This window comes from Hippichthys cyanospilos, chromosome 5 (assembly GCF_059441005.1).
Source record: "Hippichthys cyanospilos isolate Australia breed blue-spotted pipefish chromosome 5, RoL_Hcya_1.0, whole genome shotgun sequence".
NCBI classification, from domain to species: Eukaryota; Metazoa; Chordata; class Actinopteri; order Syngnathiformes; family Syngnathidae; genus Hippichthys; species Hippichthys cyanospilos.
In genome coordinates this window covers 669,198-696,748 of record NC_142373.1, presented here as the reverse complement: position 1 = coordinate 696,748, position 27,551 = coordinate 669,198, and the positions used below count along the sequence as shown (strand labels likewise).

General features: G+C 38.9%; 2 protein-coding genes across 3 annotated transcripts in view; one reads left to right on the top strand and one right to left on the bottom strand.

The window, feature by feature from the left end:
• Positions 1 to 18,778, top strand: part of LOC148423094 (fibroblast growth factor 14) — a 126,285-nt gene extending 107,507 nt beyond the window's left edge. For both annotated transcript variants that reach the window (XM_088415115.1, XM_088415116.1), the window contains exons 4-5: positions 13,790 to 13,988; positions 14,205 to 18,778. In XM_088415115.1, coding sequence (XP_088271241.1) covers positions 13,790 to 13,988; positions 14,205 to 14,347 — 342 coding nt within the window. In that variant the 3' untranslated portion in view covers positions 14,348 to 18,778. The remainder of the gene's footprint in view (positions 1 to 13,789; positions 13,989 to 14,204) is intronic.
• Positions 18,555 to 27,551, bottom strand: part of LOC148423093 (integrin beta-like protein 1) — a 35,995-nt gene continuing 26,998 nt past the window's right edge. Inside the window, exons 8-11 of the mRNA XM_088415114.1 lie at positions 22,908 to 23,024; positions 22,265 to 22,411; positions 19,780 to 19,893; positions 18,555 to 19,108 (exon numbers count right to left, since the gene is read on the bottom strand). Of these exons, the coding sequence (XP_088271240.1) occupies positions 19,020 to 19,108; positions 19,780 to 19,893; positions 22,265 to 22,411; positions 22,908 to 23,024 (467 nt within the window). The 3' untranslated portion in view covers positions 18,555 to 19,019. The remainder of the gene's footprint in view (positions 19,109 to 19,779; positions 19,894 to 22,264; positions 22,412 to 22,907; positions 23,025 to 27,551) is intronic.

Here is a 27,551-nt window from a genome sequence, read left to right as displayed (position 1 = left end):
TCATTTCCTTCACTGTTTTCCATCCATTAAATGGCTCTTCATATCTCAAGTGGAAACGTTACATTTCATGGTTAGCGGCTACATTTGCCCTGCTTCACTTGACCGGCAAAGTCTCAGCTGACTCGTCAGATCCTACACTTGCTTTTGGTATTTTTTTTTTCTTCTTCTGAATGTCAAATTGACCGGTGGCATTGCTTTGAGCAACTACACTCTAAGTAAGAAGACATATTGTGTAAAATGGAGGGATCTACTTCCCAGTTTGCATTTTATTCACAATCTATGACAGCTTCAGGCTGCAGAATACATTAGCATATCGACTGTCAAATGAATACCATGAATCTTCACAGTTTTCATCCTACAGAGGTGCCGTGACTCTCCCCCGGAAAATTAACAATTTTGGCCTTTAGTTAAGTGAAACGGTATATTCCCTATAACCCCGCCTTTCATCGAGTGGCTCGCACACCCCCTTCATGATGTTTTTCTAAAGCCATCTGCCATGACGAAACAACAACAACAAAGCTAATGTTGTAGTGATCAGTAATGGGAGTCAAAGGCGTTTTACCGACATTGAAATGAACTGGAGTTGCCAACAAACGATAGAGCACACGCAGTAACACCCATTCCTCCTATCAATCAGTCTCCTTGGAAAGCCACTACTCATAAGTCACAACAACAATGTCTCCCACGAGTGAATTATGTACTGGAACGTTGATTGCCTTGCCGTGTGCTCCAAAACATACAATTTTGCTATTTTGCCATTTTGCCATTTTCTACAGTAAATCTCTGTAACTAATAAACATTACTGTTTACTTGGCCAACACAGTCCAAAATCTCTTCTTCCCAAGCCTGGAATAAAACCAAAAGTGAAAAACGGTCAATTTTCCTCAGATAAAGTGGGCGTGTATCTACTCTAGTACGGGTGGTGAAGATGCGGTGTGAGGGACTATTATTATTGTTAGCCCAAACCTTGTGGCAGCCTCATGGTCTCTAACCTACTACGCTACAAGAAATACTGTTTTCTTGTAAGCAACAGTAATATTCCTGCGTGTTAACAAAAATGAACCCGGACACCTTTTCAGTCTGCTTGTTTCTATTATTGAAAATAATGCTATAGTTACAGCTAAAAAGCTGCTCCTGTTAGCTGAGGATCATCCGCCCTGGCTGCTAACAGCGAATTGACTGCCTTGGTTTATGTGGCTTATGTCTGTGGTCCCCAACCACCGATTCGCGGCCCGGTACCGGTTCGCGGATCAACTGGTACCAGGCTGCGTGTGTTCCACCCAAAATAATGTTTTGGAACTGATTTAGTTTAACAGTTCACTTATTTGTGCTTTGTTTGGCTTGATTTTTATGTAGGATGATGTGGTTTGAGAGCAGTCTGTTGGTGACGCACACGTCACCCCCAAATTATAAACAAATGCATAAAAAAAAAACCTTCCATTGAAGATGCAAACTTCAAGATTCATGAGTTTTTATTGTCATATGTATAGTATTATTATACCACATAATGAAATTCTTATTCTGTTTTATTCTCCCGGAGTAGCAGACCACATTCCATGTTCAAGCAATAAATATATAGATTAATAAGAATTCACAAACAATAATACAATAAACAATAAAACAACAGAAATGGTGATCATAATATAGTGCAAATAATATGTAGTGCAAAATATTAGTGGAAAACATTATTTATGCATTGAGTAAGAGGCAGATTAGTGCATGTGAGATTTGTTGAGAAGTCAAGTAATACACTAGAATGGAGAATGGAAGTCAAGTAACTGTATTCTGTTAGTTATTGCAAGCCTATAGCATTGTTTATTTGCCTAATTGAAGCCCCATTGAGAAAAACTCTCAAGGTCAACCACACTATTTGTCGACCTGTTCCCAAAATATCTGTTTTCTGGACTTTTCCCTTGGAGGAGGAATCCTGCGAGACCCATGAAAGAATAACAAACTCTTATTTGCATGCACATGACTGCAGATAGTGAATTAATATCAGCTGTAATGGGTGGTATTCAATTTTTTAAGTAAATATCGAGGATAAGCATAATCATTATTTGTCACACACTGACATTAAAGAATTAACAGCAGACCCGATTTGAACTCTGTCGCTAACTAAAACAGCAGCATCTACAGAGGCATAAACAGTCTGGCATGAGAAAACTCAATAGGAGGAGTCCAAAATAAAGTCCCTGGGCAGAGATGGCGTCTTTATTAGCGATTAGCAGACTTGGCATTTCACTACATTTCTTGATGATGTTGGTGATGCAGTCGTCATTGTAACTTCTTTAGCCTCCCTTGAATTCAACTTTTCAGTATACAAACAAGAGGAATACAATGTATGGGTAGGCGAAGCACCTCAGGAAGGTGTTGGTCCCAACAAATACTGTATATTTCATCAGCATACGTGAACCATAGATGCAAATTCTCAGCTTCACACAACTATAACACCTCCTCCATAGACACCTCTAGTGTAAAGTGTGTGTTTGTGGTATACGGTGTCAGTGGCTAACAGATGGCTTTGCGTGAACCCGTTTTCAGTCGTGTGGAATGCAAATGTGCACAAATGTAATACTGCAGTCGATTGGGTCCTTTATATGTGTGCGCTTGGATACTGCCCTGTCTCTGTTGCATGTGTCTGTCAAAGGGATAAAATAATGAATTGGGTAAATAGAACAGAGAAGAAACCGTACAGAAGGCAATGTTAAGCTGTGTTCCATGTCTGTATTGGATGAGTGCAATTTGAGTGTTGGTATACCAAAAAATTCTAAATTATGATTAGAGATAAACTTGTGCCATCCTTTTTGAGAAAAAACAAATCATTGACTCTGTCTTTTGACCAAAAACATCCAGGACCCGTGATGTGGAGAATTAAAGGATGGATGGAATTCTTATCATTGATTTGTTGTTATCATTTTTTAACAATTCGTACGTCTCTAAATTGGGTTGAGTTTGAAGTGTTTCCGTATGAGTACGACTCCAAATTATTTTGAGTTTATGAATCAAATACTTGAGCGTGCAAGGCATTTCGAATACAACTCTCGTTTGCACGACTATGACCTCATGAGACACTACTTCACATCTTTGCATGAATATCTCCATTGGATTGGTGGATCTGATCATCATGCAAATTGAGATGATGTTACGCAAAATATCAAGCTCATTAGTTCAAATCTATAGTAAACTACAATGAAAGGTTCCACTTTATTTTGATTCCAATTTATTTCCAATTTATTTTGATGTAATAATAATTCTACACATAACATTTTACCATACCTGCAGGAAGAAAATGTTCCACATGTATCTGAAAGAAAATCCATGTGTCCTTCTTTTATTCCAGCATTCATGATTATAACTAGTCTGGTCATGATAAAGCTTAACACCAAGCCGAAGGTTTTTATTTTTTTATTATAATTATAAACAATTGCTTACTCTTCATTAGAGTTTGGAAATTATAAATACACAAGCAAATCAGAATATATATATATATATATATATATATATATATATATATATATATATATATATATATATATATATATATATATATATATATATATATATATATATATATATATATATATACACACACACTGTGTATGTGTATATGTAAAACTTAATGTTGCACATATACAATATATAGATATAGTATACATGTTTTAAACCACCAAAAACAAAACAATAAAACAACCAGGGACTATCTCTCTGGCCCTATATTATTAGATCATTTGGGCATTTTGCCGTTAATGAAATGAAACATCGGCCTAATAGGTCCCTCTGTATGCCATTAGCACTTAAATAAATCCACTGACTCACTAAAGCACGTGAAAGGTGTGCAGACCATAATATTTTCACATTCCTACAGTCCCTAGAAGTGTGCTGCATGCAGTAATTACCAACCCATCAGGGGAAGTACCATGGGTGGTTGTGCCGGGGCTGATGGGTGGAGTGGGGGTTTGCTCATTATATCCAAATTGTTGTTCTCTCCTACCTTTAATGCAATGTCAGAAATAGTTTGGGTCATGAGGGCTGGCGGGGAACAGCCTCATGCATTAATGAACAGCAAGGTCAGAGGTAGGCGGCAAAGCCAGCTCGTGCCAAGTATAGAGTTTTTCTCATATTAACTCCGTCTGGTGTTTGGTAAATCTACTTTGCAGGATTGATCAGCATTCAGTTTTTTTTTTTTTCTTTTTTTTTTTAAAATGTCATCTTGCCTGATTCCTCCATTACTGAGTAATCCCCCAATGTATTTGTAAAATTGTATATACATAAAGCAGAATTTGCAAAATGAATGAAAAGGAGCAAAATATATGTCAGCCCTTGTGTTGCACTTAATAAAATTTTAAAAATTGCTAGTGCGCATTATGTATGGAGGTTTGCCTTTCAACAACTTAACTCAACTCAACTTTATTTATATAATGCTTTAAACTAGGTATTAATGCCTACAAAGTGCTGTATAATCATGAAATAAACTGAGAAAACTGTAAGTCAGGGGTATCTAAACTCAGCCCTCGGGGCCACAAGGATCTTATTTACGTCTTATTTTTACCATAACAAATATATATTCAGAGCAATCAGTCTAGAAATAATATATAATAGAACAAAGTTGTATAAATAATAAACATTCCTTACACCTTACTTTCAAACAATATACATATACATTAATAGCTGTCATTGGAAAAAAAAATGAAATAATTTATTTATATATGTGAGAATATTTACACCGATTTGACAAAATTTAAAGGGATAGTAAGGCTTGATTGCACAACGGAAGCCGTCTGCTTTGAATCGCAACCGCGCCAAGCGTGTTACAGCTGTGTTGGTGCAGTATTTTAACAATCCAACTGTTATGGTGTATTGTTAAAAATATGAACCTGTCTTTTGACATGGTTCTGGGAATTGAAGGAGTTAAAGTTCTGGGCAATCTAGTTGTGTAATCTGAGGTGTGAGGTTTGCACAGCGAATGCTACAGTCTCAGTAATTAATATATCACCATATCATTAGATAAAATAATGAATGTTAGTTGTTTTCCCGAAATGATAAATAAGTATTCACATGCTTGTGTGCATACATCATCTGCATTCAGTTGCGCTGCTTCATTCCTTCTCCTATCAGTCAGCTTGCTCAGCGCTGTGGGAGACTGGTCTCACAGACACACAAGCACACACACACACAGACACACACCCATATGAACAGCGGCGAAGCAGGAAGAAAGTATTAGCACAATTGAAACTACTTTTTCCAATGGCTGTAGTACTGTACAAACAGAAAGTTCAGCAGCGCAGGCAATGTCTTATTCACCCTGTCAAATGTTAATGAAAAAATCCCCCTAAGTACTGTAAAATGAGGCATCAAAATTTTATAAAAGCACACCTTTCTCAGCACTCTTAGATGGTCTCTTTTACGCATATAAAAATAGTTTTCTCAGAGCCAAATTTGCACCCCTACATTCATGCATTCAAGGAAAGAAACGTTCAACGGTATTCCTACTCAGTGTCTTTTATAGTTGTTTTTCCATTTGTGTCAGCTGGGGCTGCCAACTATTGATCTGTCAGCTGAAGCATACGCTGACTCTCCCTCGTCCATCGGGGACATCTCCAGCAAAACCACAAGCGTAAAGCAGACAGACAGGGCTTAGTTGGCGTATGTGTCAATGATGCTTGAGGCAGATACATTGAGACAGAATATGTAATCAGTGGAGTGTGTGCCAAAGCTTATTGTTCAAAGCCGTTTATAGACGCGTGTTGAACAGTAACCCTTCCTTTTAGCTTAATAAAGAGGTAAATGCATAGAATTTTATCTGATCTAATAGAATTTAAATACAGTCAAGAAAACTTTGAAGATGGGAATTTAACTAAAGAAAGTCACAGATCCAAATCAATGCAACTGAGCTAATAATAAATAAATGTGCGTATAGGCTCAAGAGAGTCAGACATTCAATTAGGGTCTGGAGAGAACTTGCTGCTTTACAAGCTGCTTCAGACTGGTGCGACTCAATCACAGATTAACGCTGCTCTTGAAGCAACGAGTGTGCAATTTGTATTTGCACGGTGCTTGACATTCATGCAATGGGAAGGTAATTAGGGTGGAACGAGGGTCATAAATAGCGAGCAGAGATGGAAGTGTTTGCGCTTCGAGTGGCAAACGGTGTGGCAGTCGAAGTCGGCCAGTGCTCAACATCTGTGTCCATGGTTCAGCGATTTCACTACAGAACTAATGTACAATTTTTTGTGTGTGCGTGTGTGTGTTTCTTTGCATCCGAGACCGCTCAAAAGTAGGAAATGTCATTGAGGGCAACAATGCCTATATCATAATAATCCTTACAAAGTCTTAGATTTTGAGATTTTCGGAAAAAGTTTACTTTAAATACAACTTTATCCTTAAGTCCAAGGATAAATAGACCCGAACAATGTCACAAGCACCATCAACAAAAAATTTTGGTCAAAATATTTGCAAAACATTGCAAAACAAAATTGTGTGTCACTTTAACACAAGAGAGAAATGAAGGTCACCATTTTTGTGTGGGTTATCCTTACTATTATTGCTATTTTATTTTGTGCAATAGGATTTCATTCTACTTGTGTTGTTATACCGGAGTAAAATCCTCTAGGTCATCAAACAGGTTTGCAGAACCATACAATTGAAGCAACACTATTTTTTTTAGTCAATCAGATTTCAATTTCCAATTTCTGGGGCTTGCAGGCAGGCTTGGGATGACAGTCAGCCCTCTTGCATCCCTTCATTGGTTCTGAGTGACTGTGATATTCATTGCATGAAGTGGGGAGCAGACGGCCAGACACAACGGAAATTAATTTCCAAAGCAGACTTAAAAAAAAAATGTTAACAGTGAATGAGTAGCTCGGACAATGCTTCTAGTTGGATGGCCGGTTGTTGTGGGTGCTTAAATACGACACTCAGTCCCTTTGTATTCCATTTAAGGAGAGTCACTACAAATATATTGCAGAACATGCCGGGATTTTTATACCGTACATCCTTGCTGTTACGCGAGTTGTTTTGATTTACCGCAGCTCAAACCTTTCAGCGGCTTTGCGTTGTTTTGCTGTCTTGTTCATGCTGTTCGCAGCCGCTTGGATCAAAGTGTGGGTGTGTGTGAGGGAAAGGGATTCTTTCACAGTGACAGAAAAGCCTGCATTTCTCTACTTGCCTGCCTATGTGTAATATCTGTTAACCCCCCCCTCCCCCTCCCCTCCCATTTCACTGGCAGAATTGAAAGGAACATTTTATGAAAGTTCCTCCCCCAGGAGATGCAAATAATCAATAAGTGTGAGAGCGCTTTCGAAAGGCTTTAAAGCATGACAATGTATTCTCTTGAATGTGAAGAGAGCTTCCTCCCTCATGCTGCGAGCTACTCAACACAACAGCTTGTGTGAGTTGAATGTGAGAAGACATGCGTTTACTCAGTAGGCTAGCAGGTTATTGAGATTTAATATGTCATATATCATTGGTTTATACTAGAAAAATACACCCTCTATATCGGCACTGTGAATCTTTCTGATGTCCCTTTTCAATGCACAATAATGTAGCTAGCGTATTTCTCCGAATATAAGTCGACCCCCCTTTTTTGGTTTGATTTGGGTGATTTAAAAAGAAAAAAAACATTTTTTTTTGATCCAGTGGAATCTTAATTTGTCGAAAAGCCCTAAAAGTTATCATAATTATCTGAAACGCCAAGTAGCTCCTCCCATTTTTAACTCACGAACGACCTTCTTTCTCGGGTAGACATTGTCGGACCCATCCAATTTGATTGAAATGGATGTCTTCCGAGATGATTTGCTGATTGTCTTACTTGGGACGTTCTTCACCCAAGTGACGATTGTTGTGAGATCAGAGTGTGGAAGGTTGCCTTTCGCTGTTTATCCCCCAACTTGCCCCCATCCATGCCGGCTTATTCAATTCCACGTCTGCGAGCTGAAGGAGACAAGTCAAGCCGTATTTTCCTTTTCATAATGCATCAAAACCTGCCGGAAAAAAATATCCACGCAACCTCGTTGTTGACAACAAAGAGCCAACTTGACTAATGTAAACACTCTAAAACGGACTCATACCTGAGTTATATGTATTATCATTTTAAGCCTTGTACATGACATTACTTATTTCACCTTCAAATTCATGTTATTAATTTAAAAAGTCATACTCCAAAAGTGCATGGTGAATCTGGTGATCACGTCTGCCTGTCAATACAGAGGCCGTAGGTTTGCTTCCGGGCTTCAGCCTACCTGTGTGGAGTTTACGTGGTCTTCTGCGTGGTGATTCCTCAGATACTCAAGCACTCGGATTTCCTCCCACATTCCAAAAACAGGCGTGGTAGACATATTAAACACTCTACTATTCAATTCTATTTTATTCTATTCTATTCATTCATCTATTGTTCATAGTATTACTAAGTACCAATTAGAGCAGTGCTGCTAATTATTTTGTACCTATACCTGTGTACAGTAAAAATAAAGGCATTCTGTTCAATTCTATTCTGATCTTTTTTATTCTATTCTAAATTGACCTTAGTTGTGTTTGTGAGTATGAACGGCTGTTTGTTTTTGTGTGCCCAGCAACTGGCTGTCAACCAATACAGGGTGTACCCCACCTACTGCTCCCAGATAGTGGGGATAGGTTACAGCATGCCCGCAACCCTAGTGAAAACATTTGCAAAAAACATTCCGTCTTATTCCCCTTATCTAACCTTGACCATAGACCACCTCAAAATGTGCTGTATTTAAACTATAGTTGATGAGACAAGAAAGATCTGGGGCACCACAGGGCATAACCTAACCTTATCCAGGAGATATAAAGTGGATTTGAACAAAATATTCCCTAAAACAAAATGAAGAGTATAAGATTTGAATGGTGCAAAAAAGGCAAAAAATTGAAGCTGGTCTGAATATTAACCAAAAGTAGTTTGATAGTAGGATTTGCTTGGTACATTATGTTATCCCAGAGATGTATTTTTTTTAACTTGCAGGGTAAATCTGAAACCTGCACTAACAGTATGTACTGTATGAAATCACAGCATACAAACAGGAATATCTTGACCATATTTCAAATGTAGAGACAAATAGATCATACTAATCTGCAAAATGTAGAATTATCTAGACTTGCTCTTATTATACTCAAACTTTATCCGAGTTTAACCCCCCCCAAAAGTCTTTCTTCGAATATTCCTACCGAATAATACAAGAACATTTGCTCTAATACACCGGGCTACAGCAGTCCAACCATGGCCCATCAGGTATAAATCTAGCTAAACTCACTTTAAAGCTAAACTCAATCCCTGAGCACCCATATCAATCCCAATGCCTGGATATATATATTTTTTTCTTTCATCTCATATCTGTTTTCATACTGTCTGCTTGAATCATTCAGTCTCTATGCTGTGGACATGCCACCTCGTCTCCTCAAAAGAAAGGCCAAGTATCGGTTAGGGAATCCTCTTGTGTCCTCGCCCCTCGCGCGTGCAATGAGGCTGAGTGCTGGCGGCTGCTTTCAGGAGACATGCACTCACTGAAATGGCCTCTACTCAACTGTCAGCTCCCAGGACACCAAAGGGACCGGGGAGGGCGGTTGAGGGCTGCAGGAGTCTTTGTGATTCAATCCTATTAATTCCAGTCAGTGAGGGATTAAAGCAGGTACTTTGAACTACTGGCGGTTAGATGGAGTAATTCAAAAATCTTATCGGCTTTATTCAGCTACAGTTTGAAAGCATATTAATTCTTTGACTTGTCAAACTAATTCAAAAGAAAAGACGTATATTTGACCTAAATTTCTTCTTAGACTGAGAGTAGAGACACTTTTTTGTGTTTAGTGTGCATGTTGATTGAGTCAGGCCAACTACCCTGGCCAGGGTAAAAGATATATCACTCTTTGGGGGGACTACTGAACACTTAAGTGATTGGAGAACCAAACACCCAGAAGGTGTCTGAGCCTTCTGTCACACTTTTTTCTTAAAAGAAAATGCTGACATTGTGGCGGACACTAGGACCATGTCTCTCACCCAGTAGGCATGTTGCTATGATCCTTTGATGCTTTGAACCTGTTGGCTTTGTCTTTGCTGTTTTGGACTTTGTTGTATCAGTTTTGTGATGGCATGCGAAGAGTAAAGATCTCCACTAGCACAGCAACGTGTGGTTTGGGTGAGAGACATGGTCCTAGTGTCCGCCACAACATTCTACATGATGATAACCACATAGAATTTAACACCACAGATTAATATAGTGGACCCCCGGGTTACGGCGTCTCTCCCTTACGTTTTTTTTCATGTTACGAAGTGGAATACCAAGTTTATTTTGTCCCCTCTTTATGGCACTTTTTTAACTTTACAGCATCAACAAGAATTCAAACTTGGCGGTCAGTGCGCGTGCGTATGACTCTGCGAGTCACACCACGCTCATACGTCACTAAATGCGTCAATGCATATGTCACTTAAATGCTAGTCTGCTTTTGGTCGGCGTGTGCATTTCATTGTGCATTATTGTGCATTTTAGTGCTTATTTCAAACATTAGTTGGTTATCCATAGGTCCCAAAATTGATAGTAATTTTAAAAGGACAGGTAAGAAGATGATTAGTATGGAAATTAAGCTGGAGATAATTAAGAAATACGAAGAAGGCTAGGCTAAGATAGGCTACCCTTGCTAGGGATTATGGCCGTAAGTGGCTCAAGTCAATGTCACTCAGGTAAATAACATTTAATTTTTCCTTTATTTAGTGCTAGTTTTATACACATTAGAAAATTACCATAGGTTTCTAATGTCTGCCATACGACAATTACGCCTTAAGATCCCAACTCCGAAATGGGTTAATTTTGTATTTTGTATGGTGGGGGTCCGCTGTAGTTTTTATTTTCTTGGGAACAATCTATTAACCTTGGATTTTTAGCATAGTCTCAATTCTAAACCCTTTCAAATGGTAAGGGGATACTTTTTTGAAAAAAGGGCAGAGCAAGTTGTGGTAACATTTTCCAAATTCAGATAAAAACTGCCCAAAAGCAGCACGTCGTTATCTTTTTACGTGCTAATATGTGCATATGTAGTTTGCAAGCTTGAGTTTGTGACTTTCACAAAACAGATGTGCGCAAAGTGCCTTGATTAACACACTACGATGCGGGCCTTTATTTTTAGCTCGAGCAGGGGCGGACAATGTGGAAACGCTTTTATTACCCTTCTGCTTGGAGATGAATGTGCGACAGCAAAGAAGAGATGTGGCGCCTTCTAGGTTCATTTGTCTTTGCCACGTCGAGGCGTGGACAGAGGACAGAGGAGCCGCTCGGTTTGCTCGATCATCATTTGCACACGTGCCCACGAGGCGATGCTAACAAGTTGCAAAGAAAAAACCAACTCTTTTGTGGATTTTACTCATAAGAAACCTCAAGGATCAAGCAAGATGTGTTAGTCGCTTTAGCGAACAGTATTCATCCATTTTCAATAGCGCCTGTCCTCATTAAGGTTGCGGGCAAACGGGAACCTATCCCAGCTGACTTTTGGTGAAAGGCAAACACTGGACTCGTCGCCAAATAACTGTAGTTGTAACAAGAGTTGCATTTCACCTGAATCTGAGTTCATTAAAGTCAATTAATATACATCAAAACAACACACTTCCTCTTGAAAGTTAGGAACCAACTATTGCACTGGTCCTGTTTTGTTGTATGCTGTTCATTAGGGGTCCTATTTTAGGAGAAAAGGCACCAGCAGGCTTGGTGTAAACAGAGGCCTAACTTCATTTTTGTGCCAGTACAAGCCTACCCTATTTGGGGGCAGTGTTGCGCCTGTCTGGGCATTACAGCAAACATGGATTGCCTTGCCCCAGACACATTGATAATTAATTTCGTCATGGTAAGTAATACTCTGCTTGGCGTAAAAATATGTGCATCTTAATTTTAGCGCCTGTGCAATTCTAGCTTGTGAAGTTGATGGAACGGCTGTGCCTTACTGAGTGTTCCCGCGGACGCGGTGGGACTCACTCCACAGCACAACTGCTAATTTGACATGAAAGGAACAAAAAAAAAAAAAAAAACACGAAAGGAAAAAAAAGAAACACTGAACATCCCAAAACATAACAAAGTTGGTTACAAAATGCTGGTTCCATCGCACCATGGCTCACAGTGAAGCTTGCTCCGTCAACCCTTTGGGGCTTGTGAAGAACACAATACACATTTTATATTTCTACCAAAAAATGTCACTGCTTTTGAGGTGTCATAACAAAACCCTTTATGAATATATTTTTACTTTCAACCACTAAAAATGCTCAGTGGTAGTAGTTTCATACATATCTAGTGTTAGTATGCCCAGTTTTTGACAAGTGCAGTTTATCACTACAACATGACACATCACCATGTTTGGACAAAAAAATGCCTCTGCATTTGAGGTGTCATAACGAGGCTCTTATGAATATTTTTTTTTTACTTTCACCCGCTCAAAATATTTAGTAGCTTCAGCCCATTGAAGGGATTCATACAGTAAAAATACAGTAAAATGGCTATTCATAATGGGATTCTATGGGACAAAAAATAGATTTAAATCACGTTCCAGGGTATCATTTTCTGAGCACCAAGCTAAAACCGTTACAGGTGCTCTTTTGAAATTTTGCCTCTTTTGACATTCCAACTGAAATTTCAGCTTTGTATTGCCTTTTTTGTATGTTTTAAATGCTCTGTCTTTAATGAAAAAAAAGTTACAAAGTCCAAAAAATGTCTATGAAAAAACACAAGGGTTAAGCCCAATTTTGCCATCTGTGAAAACTCCACTCACATTCACCGTTAGATTGCGCTTTGTGCTAGATTTTTATTCCTGTTGATTGTTTTATTCCTCACATATTTTTTACATTCACCTCTCTCCACGTATTTCACCTAATTAAAACATTCAGGCTTTAAAATATTCACAAATATCCTGCCATGGGTGTTTGATTTTTTTGTCATTCCAAATACAGTATTCGGTTTTTGCAAAATGTTAAAACCTTTGTCAGAATATTCACCAATCATTCCAAAGAGGTTCCGAATTAAACTTTACACATTCAAAGCATTCCCATTCGAAATTTATATTGGCTTGATTAATGTTCCTTGGGAGCAATTTCTGAATTTGCGAAAATGTCCACTCACCAACAAATGAACATATTCAGCATAACAATACAGACAAACAAAATTTCCTATTCATACATGCATCTTGTATAGGCACTTATTCTCAAAAGGGTCGCAGGGTTGCTAGAGCCTATTCCAGTTGACAGTAGGCAGGGAACACCCTGAACTGGTTGCCAGCCAATCGCTGGGCATGCAGAGACGAACAACCATTCACGCACCCAATCACACCTGAGGAAATATTTGTATGCCCAATACACGTGCCAAGTATGTTTTTGGTGTGTGGGAGGAAGCCGGAGTGTCGGGAGATAACCCACGTGGGCTCGGGGAGTTCATGCACAGCTGGAATCGAACTTGTGTCCCTTAACTCTGAGACGGACTTGCTAGCAAATACTCCACCAAGCTGCTTATTCATCATTCATTCGCAGTAAAATATTTGAAAACCAGTGGCGCATTTAACATTTCACATCTTCGATATTTTTAAATATCTTTTCATATTTTTCAAAATCATTCCATATTATTTAAATTTGCCATTTTTAATTATTTATGTCATTCAACATTTAGGCCATCCCACACTATTTCTCCAGAAATAAAAGCAAATATTTAGCCATCCATCCATACATCCACGGATGTGAATATGTTTTCAAAACATCTAGTTACAAAAAAACTGAGTTTTGTGTGTGTGTGTGTGTGTGCGCGCACCTTCGCAGGAGCTCTTCACGGCAGAGTGCAAATTTAAAGAGTCGGTGTTCGAGAACTACTACGTCATCTACTCATCCATGTTATACCGACAGCAGGAGTCGGGTCGAGCCTGGTTCCTCGGTCTCAATAAGGAGGGTCAAGCCATGAAGGGTAACAGAGTGAAGAAAACCAAACCAGCTGCTCACTTCCTGCCCAAGCCATTAGAAGGTACAGTGTGTTTTTCAAGCCACAGGAGTAGGTGCATCTGAGATGCAGTTTAAAGTACCTCTCTTGAAAAATACAAAAGAATAGCATCTCAGAACCATGTTGAACAGTTAACAGAAATGAAGAGGCGGTGTCAGAGGTTGTGTTTGTTTCCCTGACCATATTGCGTTAAGCATTGTTTTCTGGAAACAGCAATGTGTTTTGTCTTTGCGTCCCCAGTCGCCATGTACCGAGAGCCATCCCTGCACGACGTCGGCGAGACGGTGCCCAAAGCAGCGGTCCCGGCCAGTAAAAGCACAAGTGAGCCCGTGGTAATGAATGGAGGTAAACCTGTTAGCAAGCCTGACAAACCAACTACATAGCCACGCCCCATCTTCCCCCCCTTGACTGCTTGCTGGTGCCGGGGCGATGGCGGAAGGCCGTTTCACCCTCGCCGGAGCGTCTATCCTCGGTAGATCCGGGCGAACCTTTCCTCCGTTTCTTCGTTCGCTCCTCCAGCTTTGTCTTTGCCTTGTGCTTACCCTTTATTCCAGCTGTCTGGTGGAGGGATTCTTAGTTTGAGGCTGGGGGAGGGTACCGGGAGGGTGCTGGGGGATTTCCCCAAAACCGGAGGACAGTAACGGACCTCTCTGATCCTGGAATGCCTTTAAAAATTCCTCTGGAACTGTGAGGTTGTGGTGTGAACGTGTGTTTTACAGCCACTTTGCTTGCTGAGGGTTCGTACAAAAAAAAACCATAGAAAAATAACATTGTTCCCTTCTTTGATGCCCTATTGCAGAGTAAGTCTGTGTATCTACAGACCTATTTTCTATACCACGGTTCACCAGCTACGGTCTGGGATAGCGGCTGTATAGATAGAGTAAATATGTGGACGACTGTCCTCTATTTTTTAATGAGTTCCCCTTTCTCTCTTTTCTAGACCCAATCACACACTTTCCACTTTGGCCCTAGAAACAAATGCAAACGACAGCGTAGAGACACACTGAAACATTAGGATACAGTTTTTTTTTTTCCTTGCAGCACCTGCAATCAGTGATGGAGTGCTAGTTACCACCACTGCAGAAGTCAATGCAGTGAAATGGGACTCCCCACGATTTGCAAAACGTGGTGTGGGCGAGAAAAGAGCTGTACAGGAACGGTGTCTACATATCACTCAAGTCCCACCAAGCTTTAGTTGAGCGGTTCGCCTTCTCTGGTAAATCTATTTTTCTTGAACTTTTTTTCTGAGCGTGGGCTGCGGGAATATCTCTCAGCTTAGTGGGCCTCCGTTGACGACTTTTTGAACTTCTTAGGCTTGAGGCTTTTGGCCGAGATAATCTGTACGACTCTGGCAGGCAGCCCTTCACGGCAACATTTTCAACATTTACCAGCTGCATAAACAAACTAAAGCATGGGCAAGGTTGATTTTGTGTTCTGTCTCTCTTGCAGCAACAATGTAATGTATATTGTAACATTTTCATCGTGTATTGGTACAGGGGGGTATTAATCAAAAGACGTTTTTAAACAGGAAGGTTATTCTTCAATGGGAATCGTCCTAGCTCAGCATGCAGAGTCCAGTACTGATCATTCTGACCTATCACGTGCCTGTTTTCAACCTCGACTATTCCCGGCATGCAAAAAGCGGTTCCCAGTCCCCACTGGGCCAAAGGTGCCTCGCCCACTCACCCATCCATCCATTTACAGGACACGTAGCATCGTTAGCATAGCGAGAATCACCCAGCTCACTCTGATATGACCAAAGGCCCCCCCACCAACCGGGAAGATTCTTGGAAAATCCTCTCTAGTCATCAACGCTTTCACTGTGATAGCTTTTCGTTTCCGAACCCTCCTGAGATCTTTGCGTGAGCGCGGCCCTGCTTTCCTACTTCTTTGGAAGGTCGTAACTTGATGTCATTTTTTGCAGAGGTTTGTCTACCTTCAATTAGTCATGTGCATGTTCTTTCAGAGGTGTCGGGATATACGTAGTGTAGGACTTGACATGGGCATGTTGCAGGCTACGGCACCCTCACAAGCTACTCTGCACTTTCACGTTGTTACTCTCATCATGACTGTTAGCAGATGATGACCAATCTTTGACAATTGTCTTGCTTTAATCAGACTTTTTCTGACTAGATTTCTTTCTTTCTAGTTGAGAAATGTCAAATTTTTATATTTATCAGAATGTGATATGACCAACTTAGGATATTACTTATGATTTGCGAGTATGATTAGATGCGAGAGCTGGAAAGAATTCTTAATGCATTTGGGACTGTATCTGTTTAAATTCTCAGTCATCCAGATCATGCCGAATTACAAATAATTGAAGAGAAGGTTATTGGCTACTACACATTAAAGACAACTAGACCTCCTCGTTGTTGAACTGGACTCCTTTTCAAACTTGAAAGGCAACTAAGCAAACTATCAGCTGTCCAACAATCATGAAGACCTTTGCTTTTTCTTGTATTCAACTTAAATAGAAATTCACAACCATACTCGTTTTCTCTTTTCATTGCACTTTGCAGTTGAATTGGACTCCATTGTCTTTTATTCAACTTCCAGGGAAATAGCTTTCTGGAAGTTAACTCTGACATCTCTGAAACAACTAAGAAGAAACTAACTGCCTTCTAATTTCAAAGGCACCTAGATTTCTTCTAGATTGTTCTTCTGCATCTATTTATCTTTTAAAAGCAATAGTCAACTTGCCTTCTATGGGATTTTGAACGCAGGTGGACTTTTTGGTGTCCTGGGATTCTACAAAACTTTGAACAATCAAAAATGTCCACTTACCTTCAATTTAACTAATACTCCACGAGGAAGAAAACAATTGCTTTTTAATAAACATTAAAAAAAAACAACTTCTATTTAGTTGTCGTACTAAACTTCTGTTCAGTTTTGGTCGAACAAAAATGAGTCCACTCCAAGGGAAACTCCAATTTTGTAAATGGCTGCGATGTTGAAATGTGTTTGGATCCGTTTAATCCAGGCGTGTCTGAACTCGGTTCACATGGGCTAGTATCCTGCATGTTTTCCAGTTTTGTTTCCCTGACACTCTTGATTCAAATGATCAGCTCATCAACAAGCTCAGCAGAAGCCCGATAACAATCCTGATCATTTAAATCAGGTTTAGAATGGAAAGAAACGTGGAAACCATTGAGAATGCAGTCACGGTTTTGACACCCCTGACTCATATACTTCCATTTCTCCCATTTTCCTCATGTGTGTTGTGTGTGATGTCAATTCCATTCATTCCGTTTGGCGTACTGTATTTGCACGTACTGGTTCATTATGATCATCTTGTCTCATTTGTGCATGGTGCGGAGAAAGGTGTCGACGAACTGCATGTAAGTAAGATATGGCTTTCACTAACTTGTTTGTATCTCTTTTTTTTTTTAATGACGTATATGCAAAAGGTTTGTCGACCCTGTACAATTTGTTTGGTGTACACACACATAAAACATTTTTTTTTTTGTGAGTGAATGCTATAAATTTAATACATTATGTGCAATAGAGTGTGCAGTATACTTTTGAACTTGGGAAAGGTAACAAATACATTGCTGAGATTATGAAGGAGTATTAGGAACACATAAAAAGAAAAAAGAACACTAATGAACTAAAGAATAAATTTACAATATCCTCAGTATGATAACAAATATATACATTTATTTTTGCCTAGATAATTAGACCATTCCTTCATATTAACTTTATTCTACTAAGATAATGCCCCCCAACATTTTATCTTTATTCTTCCCGTTTCTGAGAAAGAAAACAGTATTGTTCTAATATGACTTTGTTAAACATGTAAAACATGATGTAAACTATTTTTGTTATGGTTTGAAATTCTGTGTGCTAAATTGGGAAACACATGCAGCTAATATGAAAATCATGTTCCGCTGGAATTTGCGTCACAGAGAAGATGCACTGTTTGCAAAAATACAGCCCTATCATCACAAATGTATTCCCATCAGATTAAAACATAATGTTCTACTACAATAGGACATTACAAGTTGTACCTAGGATTTTGTTTTTTTCTAAGAACTGATTCTTCTCGTAACACAATTTGTTTCTCACCGTAATATTAAGATATATTATTTAATCACAAAATGGCAACTTTTTTTTCTCAGAATTTACAAATTGATGTGCAATAGTACATTTATTTTCAAGATTTTCCATGTGTCCAAATACTCATTTGTTCAAAAAAAAAGTACCATGGTTAAAAAAATGTGATTGGTACCCTTTCTCAGGTGTGGCACTTTACGGACAAAAGGGTTGTAAAGCACTGTTTAAACAATTAGGTTATCACTTTGCCTCTTGGGGCCCTGACATAAACCCCACCAAACTCATAAATGCTCCTCTGAATGGACGAGGATTCCCAACGGAGTGGACACTGTTAGAGATGCACAAAGGGAGACCAGCTCCATATTTACTTCCATTTTCACTTCAGGTTTAATGGTCACATATCCCAATACATTAGCGCACATAGCGCATGTACTGTATGTCCTCTCAATTTTCTCTCCTCTCAAGTCTATGAGGAATATCCATACCTGGAAGTCTGAGTCTCGTTCTTTTCGGGAAGATTAATTAAAGAAAGAGTCAAGGTTGAAAAGATTTATTTTTTAAAAACAAATATATAAAACTATATGCCATTGCAAGTATGCCCATTTGGAGTTATGTCATGTTATAAACCAAATTTGTAACCATGTATGTATGTTTAAGGTCTTATTCGCATTGTTTTCCATGCAAAATGTTGTCATGCGGCACATTTAATGTTTTATTATTTTAAGAGAAAAAAAATAAAAATGCTCAAACAATGCAAACAGTTTGCCTCTATTGCCTCAATGGTGTTCAACTTGCATCCAATGTTGTATATCAGCCATTCTGTGTGCGTGTGTATGCCTGTCATTAAAACAGCGCACACATGCACAAATAGATGTTTATGCATCAAAAGATTTGAATAGACCCAATTCGAAAGAAAATGCTTGTAGCCAATACAATACTAGGAATCAAACCATGTCCATGTTTTACAAGCTTTGGTTTTTCGTTTTCACCAACGGGGTTTCAGTATTCGGCTCCCACCCAGATTTCACAAGCGTTCCCGGTCCAGCCGTCCCAGCACTCGCAGGTGCCGCAGTTGCACAGTCCGTTCCCTGAAGTGAGGTACAAAAGAAAGCTGTGAATGATAAAAACTTTTTAACAAGGTAAATCTTTTCACACCATGACCCTCTGGAAGAATCACTTGGACTGTCACAAGTCTCACAGGGAAAGAGACCAAGTAAGGTGTTATTTCCTTCAGTTAAAGAAGAACGCTTAAAAGCGTCGCTATATTGGGGCAAATAAATCACAATTTGTATGGCTTTACAAAACTCAAAAAGTCGCCACATTTTGCAAGGTGTGTTTATCCTGTTAAAATTCAGGCATTGTTTGAGGAATCACCCCCAAAATGGTTTTAGTTGTGCTCTCACTGAATGACTGACAGTCCTTCTGTCAGTACTGACGGACTGGTGATGACAGGTGTCACTTTCCACCTCTGATTTTGACCACTTTCAGGTGTCCTTCAAAGACGCACAATGACCCTAGCCCGGGGTTTTCAAAATGTTCCGACTGTGAGACTGACACACTAGTGCCCAGAGCTAAGATATGGCCTCAGGGCAAGCTAGCATTAGCACCTATCACTTTTAACAACGTAATGTTATAATTATGAATTTTGTCAACAATGATTGAGCCGCTCTTGTTAACCTCCCATATGTAATTGACTGATTACAAAAGTACCTCATAATGTACTGTGAAATGTTATAACATTTAAGTTCAGCTGGTGTACCTGTGCATACAAGGTCATCATGTTTGTCACACTCTCTGTCGTCACACTCGCAGTATTCGCCAGACACCCACCAGTCCTTTGTGGAACAGATGCACTGGCCACAGTGACAGGAACCTGCAATATAACAAAATGTGTGATTCATTACATTGAGGGGATAAACCCCCTGAGAATAACCGTCTCATTTTCAAGGGTGTCTTCAGTTATCACAAAACAAATAAATCAAACAAGACAGAACAGACGGATACAACATTGCAGATTCAAAATAGAGAACCCAAAAACCAAAACAGATGAATGCACACTCACATCAACTCTCAATCGCTCGACATGCACACATCCAAAGAGCTCCAATATTAATACTCCAATACAGATTACACATACAACAGTAATATATAGCTGGGGAATGAGGACCAATGTGTGAATCAGAACCACAGATCCATAATACACGTCCTATACCCTTACTCTGTTAGTAAGAGCAAATTTCGTCAGAAAAAGTTATGAATATTTTGAGGATGTTGAAAAGGGGCATTTTTAAATAAGTGGATTCTATATTTGGTTCCCCGATTCTTCTGATTGTGTTGTTGTTGACGCACCCTCATTATTTTGAAACTGCTGACAGTCACTTCTTTTTTTTTAATTTTTGACACTTCCTCATTACTTTGCCATGTTCATGCCGCCCCCCCTCCCACTCCTTAATTTGCCAGTTAATGTTCCTCCCTCAAATTCCAATTAACATCCCTTTCATTCACTTAATTTAAATTTTAATATACTCCCTTCTTCTTTTGCCCTTTGTTCACACTTTCTTCTTAGTTTGGTGTACGTTGACATGCCTTAAAAACTGAGTAAACGGCCCCCAAAAATGCCCTGTAAATTTAACACGTCAAAAATAGTGTTCATAAAATGCATGCCAAATAGAACCTGCTTTCCAGTAGTAGGACAGTGTGCATGTATTTCCTCTGTAGGCAATGGAAACCTGCTCAACCCTTACCTGTCAATTATATAGTGTACGTTAGCTCATACGCTGTATGAAAAAAGTGTCTGTAGTTAGCTGCAGGCTGAAAATTAATGTGCTGCTGTGTTTCATACTAAGTTCACATTTTCTTAAGTGTCTCTGAGTGTTAAAGTATTGCACAACGTATCCAAGCAAGCTCATCTGCTTCATAGCTTGTTAGCTTGAAGACTGGCAAACAAATTATACAGCTAATAACTCTCAAATCTTTTGTGTGAATCTGAATACAGCACACAGGGCGAGTCTATAGAATATTGGAGGGACCCAACACATCATGGCAAGCCATCTAGGGGCTAATAGCTACTAGGGAATCATGATGAAAGAAGAGCTCTCATTTTTTTCAGTATTTGCTGTGTTTGTCTTGATATGCCAATATTTTACCATTCGTTTATTCTACTGGAATCCAAAAAAGGATTTGAAATTGATAAGCACATTTTGAATTTCTCCGGTAGGACTCCTATTGAGTAATTGATTGAGTAATTTGATATTTAGTTAAAAACAAAACGGTGGCGGAGTGGTTAGCACATCCGCCAGTTCATAGTTCAGAGTTTAATTCCAGTTCATTCCAGCCTCCCTGTATGGAGTTTTCATGTCCTCCCCATGCAATTACAAAAACAATTATAAACACAGAAATCCAAACAATATATTTTACTTAATAAATAACCAAATTTTATCATATTTGAAATTTAAACTGTGAGATTGTAGACAGCTCTTTCTACATATTGTTTTTTTCATTGAGACAAAGGGATTTCATACCCACAGAATATACATTTGACTCAACTTGGTATGTTCAAAAGCATCAATAGTTAATGTAATAGTAAATGTTAAGCCAAAATGTCATTTCCACCTCTTGAACTGCCTCTGAAACGTATTCTGACTACTCATGGAGACACTTGAGCGCTTCTATTTAAGATGCATACCAAAAGGTGGAAGGTGGAGTGCAATTGCCCACTTCCCAGTGTTGAAGTGTGATTGCTTTGGCCAACTTTCCTTCATCCACCTGTCGAGGCCTGCTCGCAGTACCCTTAAAATTCTAAGTGATTTCGATGTTTGTCTTCAGTACTCCTTCACTCTCTTGCAGCGAATGACCATATTTATAACAACCCTATTTGTGTAGAAAGCACAACCTCTGTAGTTTTACCCTCTCTGGGCTTGAATATTGAGCCCTATGTTTATAGTCTGATCATTTCAACACTCCCTTACTTGGTAAAAGCTCACGACTGTAGAAGACCCTATCTTTGGTTGACAGTGGTCAACACGTTCTCCTTATTTTGAAATAGGTACTCGCTCTCATAATTGTTTGTTAACACTCCCTTCATGGTAGCCCAGCATAATAAAAGTAAATTTTACAGAATCGTATCCTTAGAAACATGGCTTGCACACGCTATTATAATTACGGCGTGATCATAAAGATTTTTGAATTTGTACTAAATGATATTGGATGTTAGCATTCTTTTTGTGAATATTCATATAAGGTACCTTTGCCACTGCAGATGACTCCATCGGCGGTCTCACACTGCTCCTTGCTCTGGGCATCAGTTAAGTCACATGACCTAGGGAAGCGGCACTGCTTTCCGAACCAACCCTCCTCACAGATGCAACGTCCGCATGAGCAGTAACCATGACCTGGTGGTGGAGGGCAAAAGGTCCTTTTTTTTTTTCTTTTTTTTTTACAGGAGAATGAGTCAGGGCCAGGAAACAAATCTGTACCCTTTGATTCCACAACATATAATGCATAATGTGTTTGAGAACCATGGCTCAGTTGTAGACTGCTTGTCTCACAACCGTAAGGTTGTGGGTTAATTTACTGACCCTGGCGACCACAGAAAGCATGATACTGAATCCACAGTCACTCTTGATGCCGCGTCATCAGTATGAGCATAAGTAGTTAAGCTCAATGAGTGCTGTATAAATTAAGTACTATTTACGGTCCTCCCAAATACTACTTTGTTCTGACTTTAGTACAAAGTCAAGTCAAAAACATTATTGACAGTTTTTGTGTCCCCTCACTTGTATAAATGCAACATTGTGAATAATATGTGTTCACGTAAATGTTTTTCTGTTGTTTCTCTACGTAACTTGGTAATTGCATTTTCAAAATTGTGTTTGTCTGTCCACTCACCTCCACACACCTCCCCAGAGAGGTCCTCACACTGTCGATCGTCGCATTCGCAGTTCTTGCCATGTACTCGACTGTCTCCAGGTGGGTGACAAGTACATTGTCCACACTGGCACTGACCTATAAAGACATGAACAGAAGATAATGTATTCACGGCGCTCTCTTTTGTGTCTAAATTGTGGAGAGTATGTGTTTAAAAACACGTTTACATTCAACACTTACATAGCTGAGTTGCAGGGAAAAAGTAAAGATGACAAACGCTGTATAAGATGAAAATCTATCTATCTATCTATCTATCTATCTATCTATCTATCTATCTATCTATCTATCTATCTATCTATCTATCTATCTATCTATCTATCTATCTATCTATCTATCTATCTATCTATCTATCTATCTATCTATCTATCTATCTATCTATCCATCCATCCATCCATCCATCCATCCATCCATCCATGGGTAGTCAATATTCATGCCACCTACAGGATTTAGTATTATTATATTAGTATCTACATTTGTGTTTTTCTTCATAAAAATTGTCATTCAGAATGAACAGATGGGTTATTCAGTCATTCTAAGGCGTTACTGAAATCACTATAGTTGATTGGTTGACCTCTCATTCAGTATTTTAGCAGTTGACCAAGAGTACCCAATAAAGGAGCAGCAAAGCATATGAGAGAAAACACACAAGGAACATCATTCATATTTATATTCATGGATACACCAGGTTTAGCATGCTAGCAACTTTGTATAGGTGAAATGGAACTACATATCTTAAAATATACTCCTATTTTTTTAAATCTAATTTGGTGCTTGAAGATTCAGTCGTGGATTTCGGTATACATTTTTGAATTATGTAAGTGTGCACACACGCACACACGTAGACAGACCCATAGAGCATGGCACCATCTGTGCAAGGGAGTCAGTTACCCTGGCAACCACTGATGTTATAACACCCTTGCCTTATCGATTATATCCATCCGTCAAACTATCCACACCTGGAGAAAGTGTGTGTGCATGCATGCGTGCATCTGTGTACGTGTGTGAGGTTACACTTGTCACACTTTCTGATAAAGTCACATAAGGGACTGCTTGTCAAGAAACAATTTATTTCTGAGTTTTCATGGCTATTCCTGCAGATGCACACCACTAACCGAAGGTGGCTGAGGGCAAAGCAAATTCAATTTTGCAATTTTGAGTGTGGCGACACAAGCTCAGTCATTGGGCAGCATGGCCCTGCTTGCACAAATGGAGGGGAAAAAAAAGGAAGCATTTCAAAGATTCTGATGATGACCTGTTAGTCACAGTGCACGGTGCCAATGAAAAAAAGAGGAAGGCTATATAATAATCAACAATGGAGGATATGCAACATTTGCAATTCCGCTTTACAAGTGTCTATTTATTTTGAAAAATTGTGTTTGTTCCCATTGTTGCACAAAAAAGACACTCCTCCAGACACATAAAAAAAAAAAAAACTGCTGCCTGTAGCCCATCTCACTGTCCCAAGTACCCCAATTGATGGCTACCAAAAACCCTCCAACCTTCTACAATATGACTGAATGGGAAGGACACACACTAAGTCAAAAAGTGGCTAGCTTAACATTATTTTACCATGATGAAAGTATAATTCAAAGTATTAATACAGTGTCAATAACTCATACATACGTATTTAAGTGTGTAGTGGCAAAGCTTGTGTACTTTGTTGAAGAGCCTGGTTCTCTGGTGCAAGAAAAATACCTCAATCAAAGGCCACTTCTCAGAACTTTATAATGAATGGTATCAAAAGTGGAATGCCTTCTTTGAAAGATCTCTCAAATAAGGTTTTGTACACAAGCCCTGGTGGGGAAGCGTTTCATTGTCAGTTAGAATATACTTGCAAGTACATTCCAATATATTTATAAGTATGTTCGATGTATGTTCAAAGGTCTACATTACCATATTTTCAAATAGGTTTGAACGCCCTTGCAAATACTGTATGTTTGAAAACATATGCAAATCTGCTCGTGCATACTTGTAAGCTAAGTACTGAAAATGCATTCATTTATTTCCCCCATAATGCTTCTGGATATGCGCATCAACACTCTATGGCAATATGGGTACAAATACTTTTTAGCATTTTGCTTAAAACTATGTTTGATCATATTTGAAAATATGGTTGAACATCTTTTCAAATATTTGCAAACGTATTTGAAAATACATTCAAACATACTTGTTTTAACAATACATTCATATTTACAGTACTAAAACATTAAAAAGTAGTTGTAGGCTCAATGCTAACGAGAAAGGTTGATGTGCAAACCCCGGCGGAATATGGAAGAAAAGTTGAATATGTTTTTAGCATTGACTTACAAGTAAATTTACATGAATTTGTCAGGAAGGTATGTTCACTCCGCAGTGGCAGTTTCCGTCTTTGCTCTTCAGCGCCCATTACAAAAGATGTCAGAAGTGGGAATTGCTGGTGAATTTTCTCATTTATTCAGGTCATTTCATTCTCAAGGCACTGTGTCAATCGCAACTAGACTGTTCTGCTTGTCTGAGAAGACATTTCACCTGTCATCTGAACAGTTTTTGTCAGTTCATACAACAAGGCTTGGTTAAGAGTGCGACAGCTTGAATTGGTTTGGAAACTATTTGTGCTCCAAATTGAAGCCACGTCCCAATACATGAGTGTTATCATTCTGTGGAAATATAAAAAAATTGGAAAAAATGCCTTGCACTGATGCTTCTGTCCATCACTAAGTCATGACTGGAAACTTCCTCATATGTCTTCCATTCAGTTGTAGTAGAAAGGTCTTTACATTCATAGAGGACTGCCTTGTTGTTTTTTGGAGGCAAAATAATATATTCTCTGTGGGTTGCATGAAAGGATGGAATTATACACAGGGGATAGTAGGTGTTGTAAGCCCCTCCTCTTTTCAGACATGGTTGGCTGACCTTCACCTAGATGACCTCTCTGTGGAATAGCTACGCGAAAGGACATCCACTGCTTTTCCAGTTTGAAGAAAACTTCAGACATTTGACTTGAGATGGTGAGGGCCTTGGGCCTTGGTATTTCTGTCCTCTTAAAACACCTGATTTAAATGCTCATCTTATGATGATAAGACGATCATTTGAATCAGGTGTGATGGAGGACGTAAATAACAAAAAAATGCAGGGTTGCACTGGACTGATCTGGAAGAGTATATATATATATATATATATATATATATATATATATATATATATATATATATATATATATATATATATATATATATATATATATATATACAGTGGGCCCCCGGGTTACGAACTTAATCCGTTCAGCGGCTACGCTCGTATCTCGAATTGCTCGTATAGCGGGCAATCCAAACCCATGTTAATTCGTGAATGCGTGCAACGCGCGCCGAAGCCTTAGGTAAAAACGACACACTGTATACGTATATTAAAATTGAGTGACATAATCTGCTGTACACTTGTATTATATAATAAATACAATAGATTAATAGCTTTTACCTTTGAAACGACGAGAATTGAGCTGGGTGTAAGCAGAGGGGGGCAGAGTCCAACGCTCCAAGTTAACACGGCGATAGATATGTTATTGGTCTTACAGTGTTACAGTAACTCTTTCAGTCAGGGTGCAAATCACGCAGATACTAAAACATCATCCTCTTATTTCTTTCTTTACCGCTGCTAGTAATTTTAGAAGCTATGTCTAACAGATAAAGTTTGCAAAGTCTTCACAACATTCCGTTTTTCACTAATTTTCTCTCTTTCCTTCCATCCTGTCCCATCAAGCTAGATAAAGGCGTTCGGCCAATGGCATATCGGCATTTCTGTGATTGACGTGTGACGCCGGCCAATAGCATCTCCGTGAGTGAGACCGGGTGACCTTAATCGACCAATAGCATATTCGCATCTCCGTGACTGACTGATAATTATTCGCACTTTTTTTTTAAACGGTTGGAATGTATTGACAATTAATTTAAAAAAAACCACACATTTAAACCAATGACAATTCTTTGTCCTGCAATCGGCACATTTAATTTCATGTCAGCTGTTTTTCCCTTTAGCTGTACAAACACTACACTTAAATGGTAATATATTCAGACACCGTGAGTGAGACAGTCAGTGTGACGTTGTAAGACCAATAGCGTTCACGTTACTGCCACAAGTATCTACTGATGATTGATAAGGTCGCTACTGTTGATTTCATTGACGCAATTAAACGAGAACAAATCTAAATACTCAATAGCCGGCATGTCGAATTGCTCGTAAGGCGAGAGGTTTGTTCGTAAGCGGAGGACAAAAATCTCCCTGATCCACGCTCGTAAGGCGAATTGTTCGTAAATCAGGGTACTCGTAAGCCGGGGGCCGACTGTATATATATATATATATATATATATATATATATATATATATATATATATATATATATATATATATATATATATATATATATATATATATATATATTTATTTATTTATTTATTTATTTATTTATTTATTTTAACAGGGTATGTGTTTTTAAACCCAACTTCACTGGATTCACTCTACTGCTTCTCAGACTTGTGTATGTTTCCAGCCCAAAAGATCTGCAATCAAAAACAGGTTGACTTGAATTCCTTAAATTTCTTTTGGTTATGGTTCCAGAAGCTTAGCCATGGA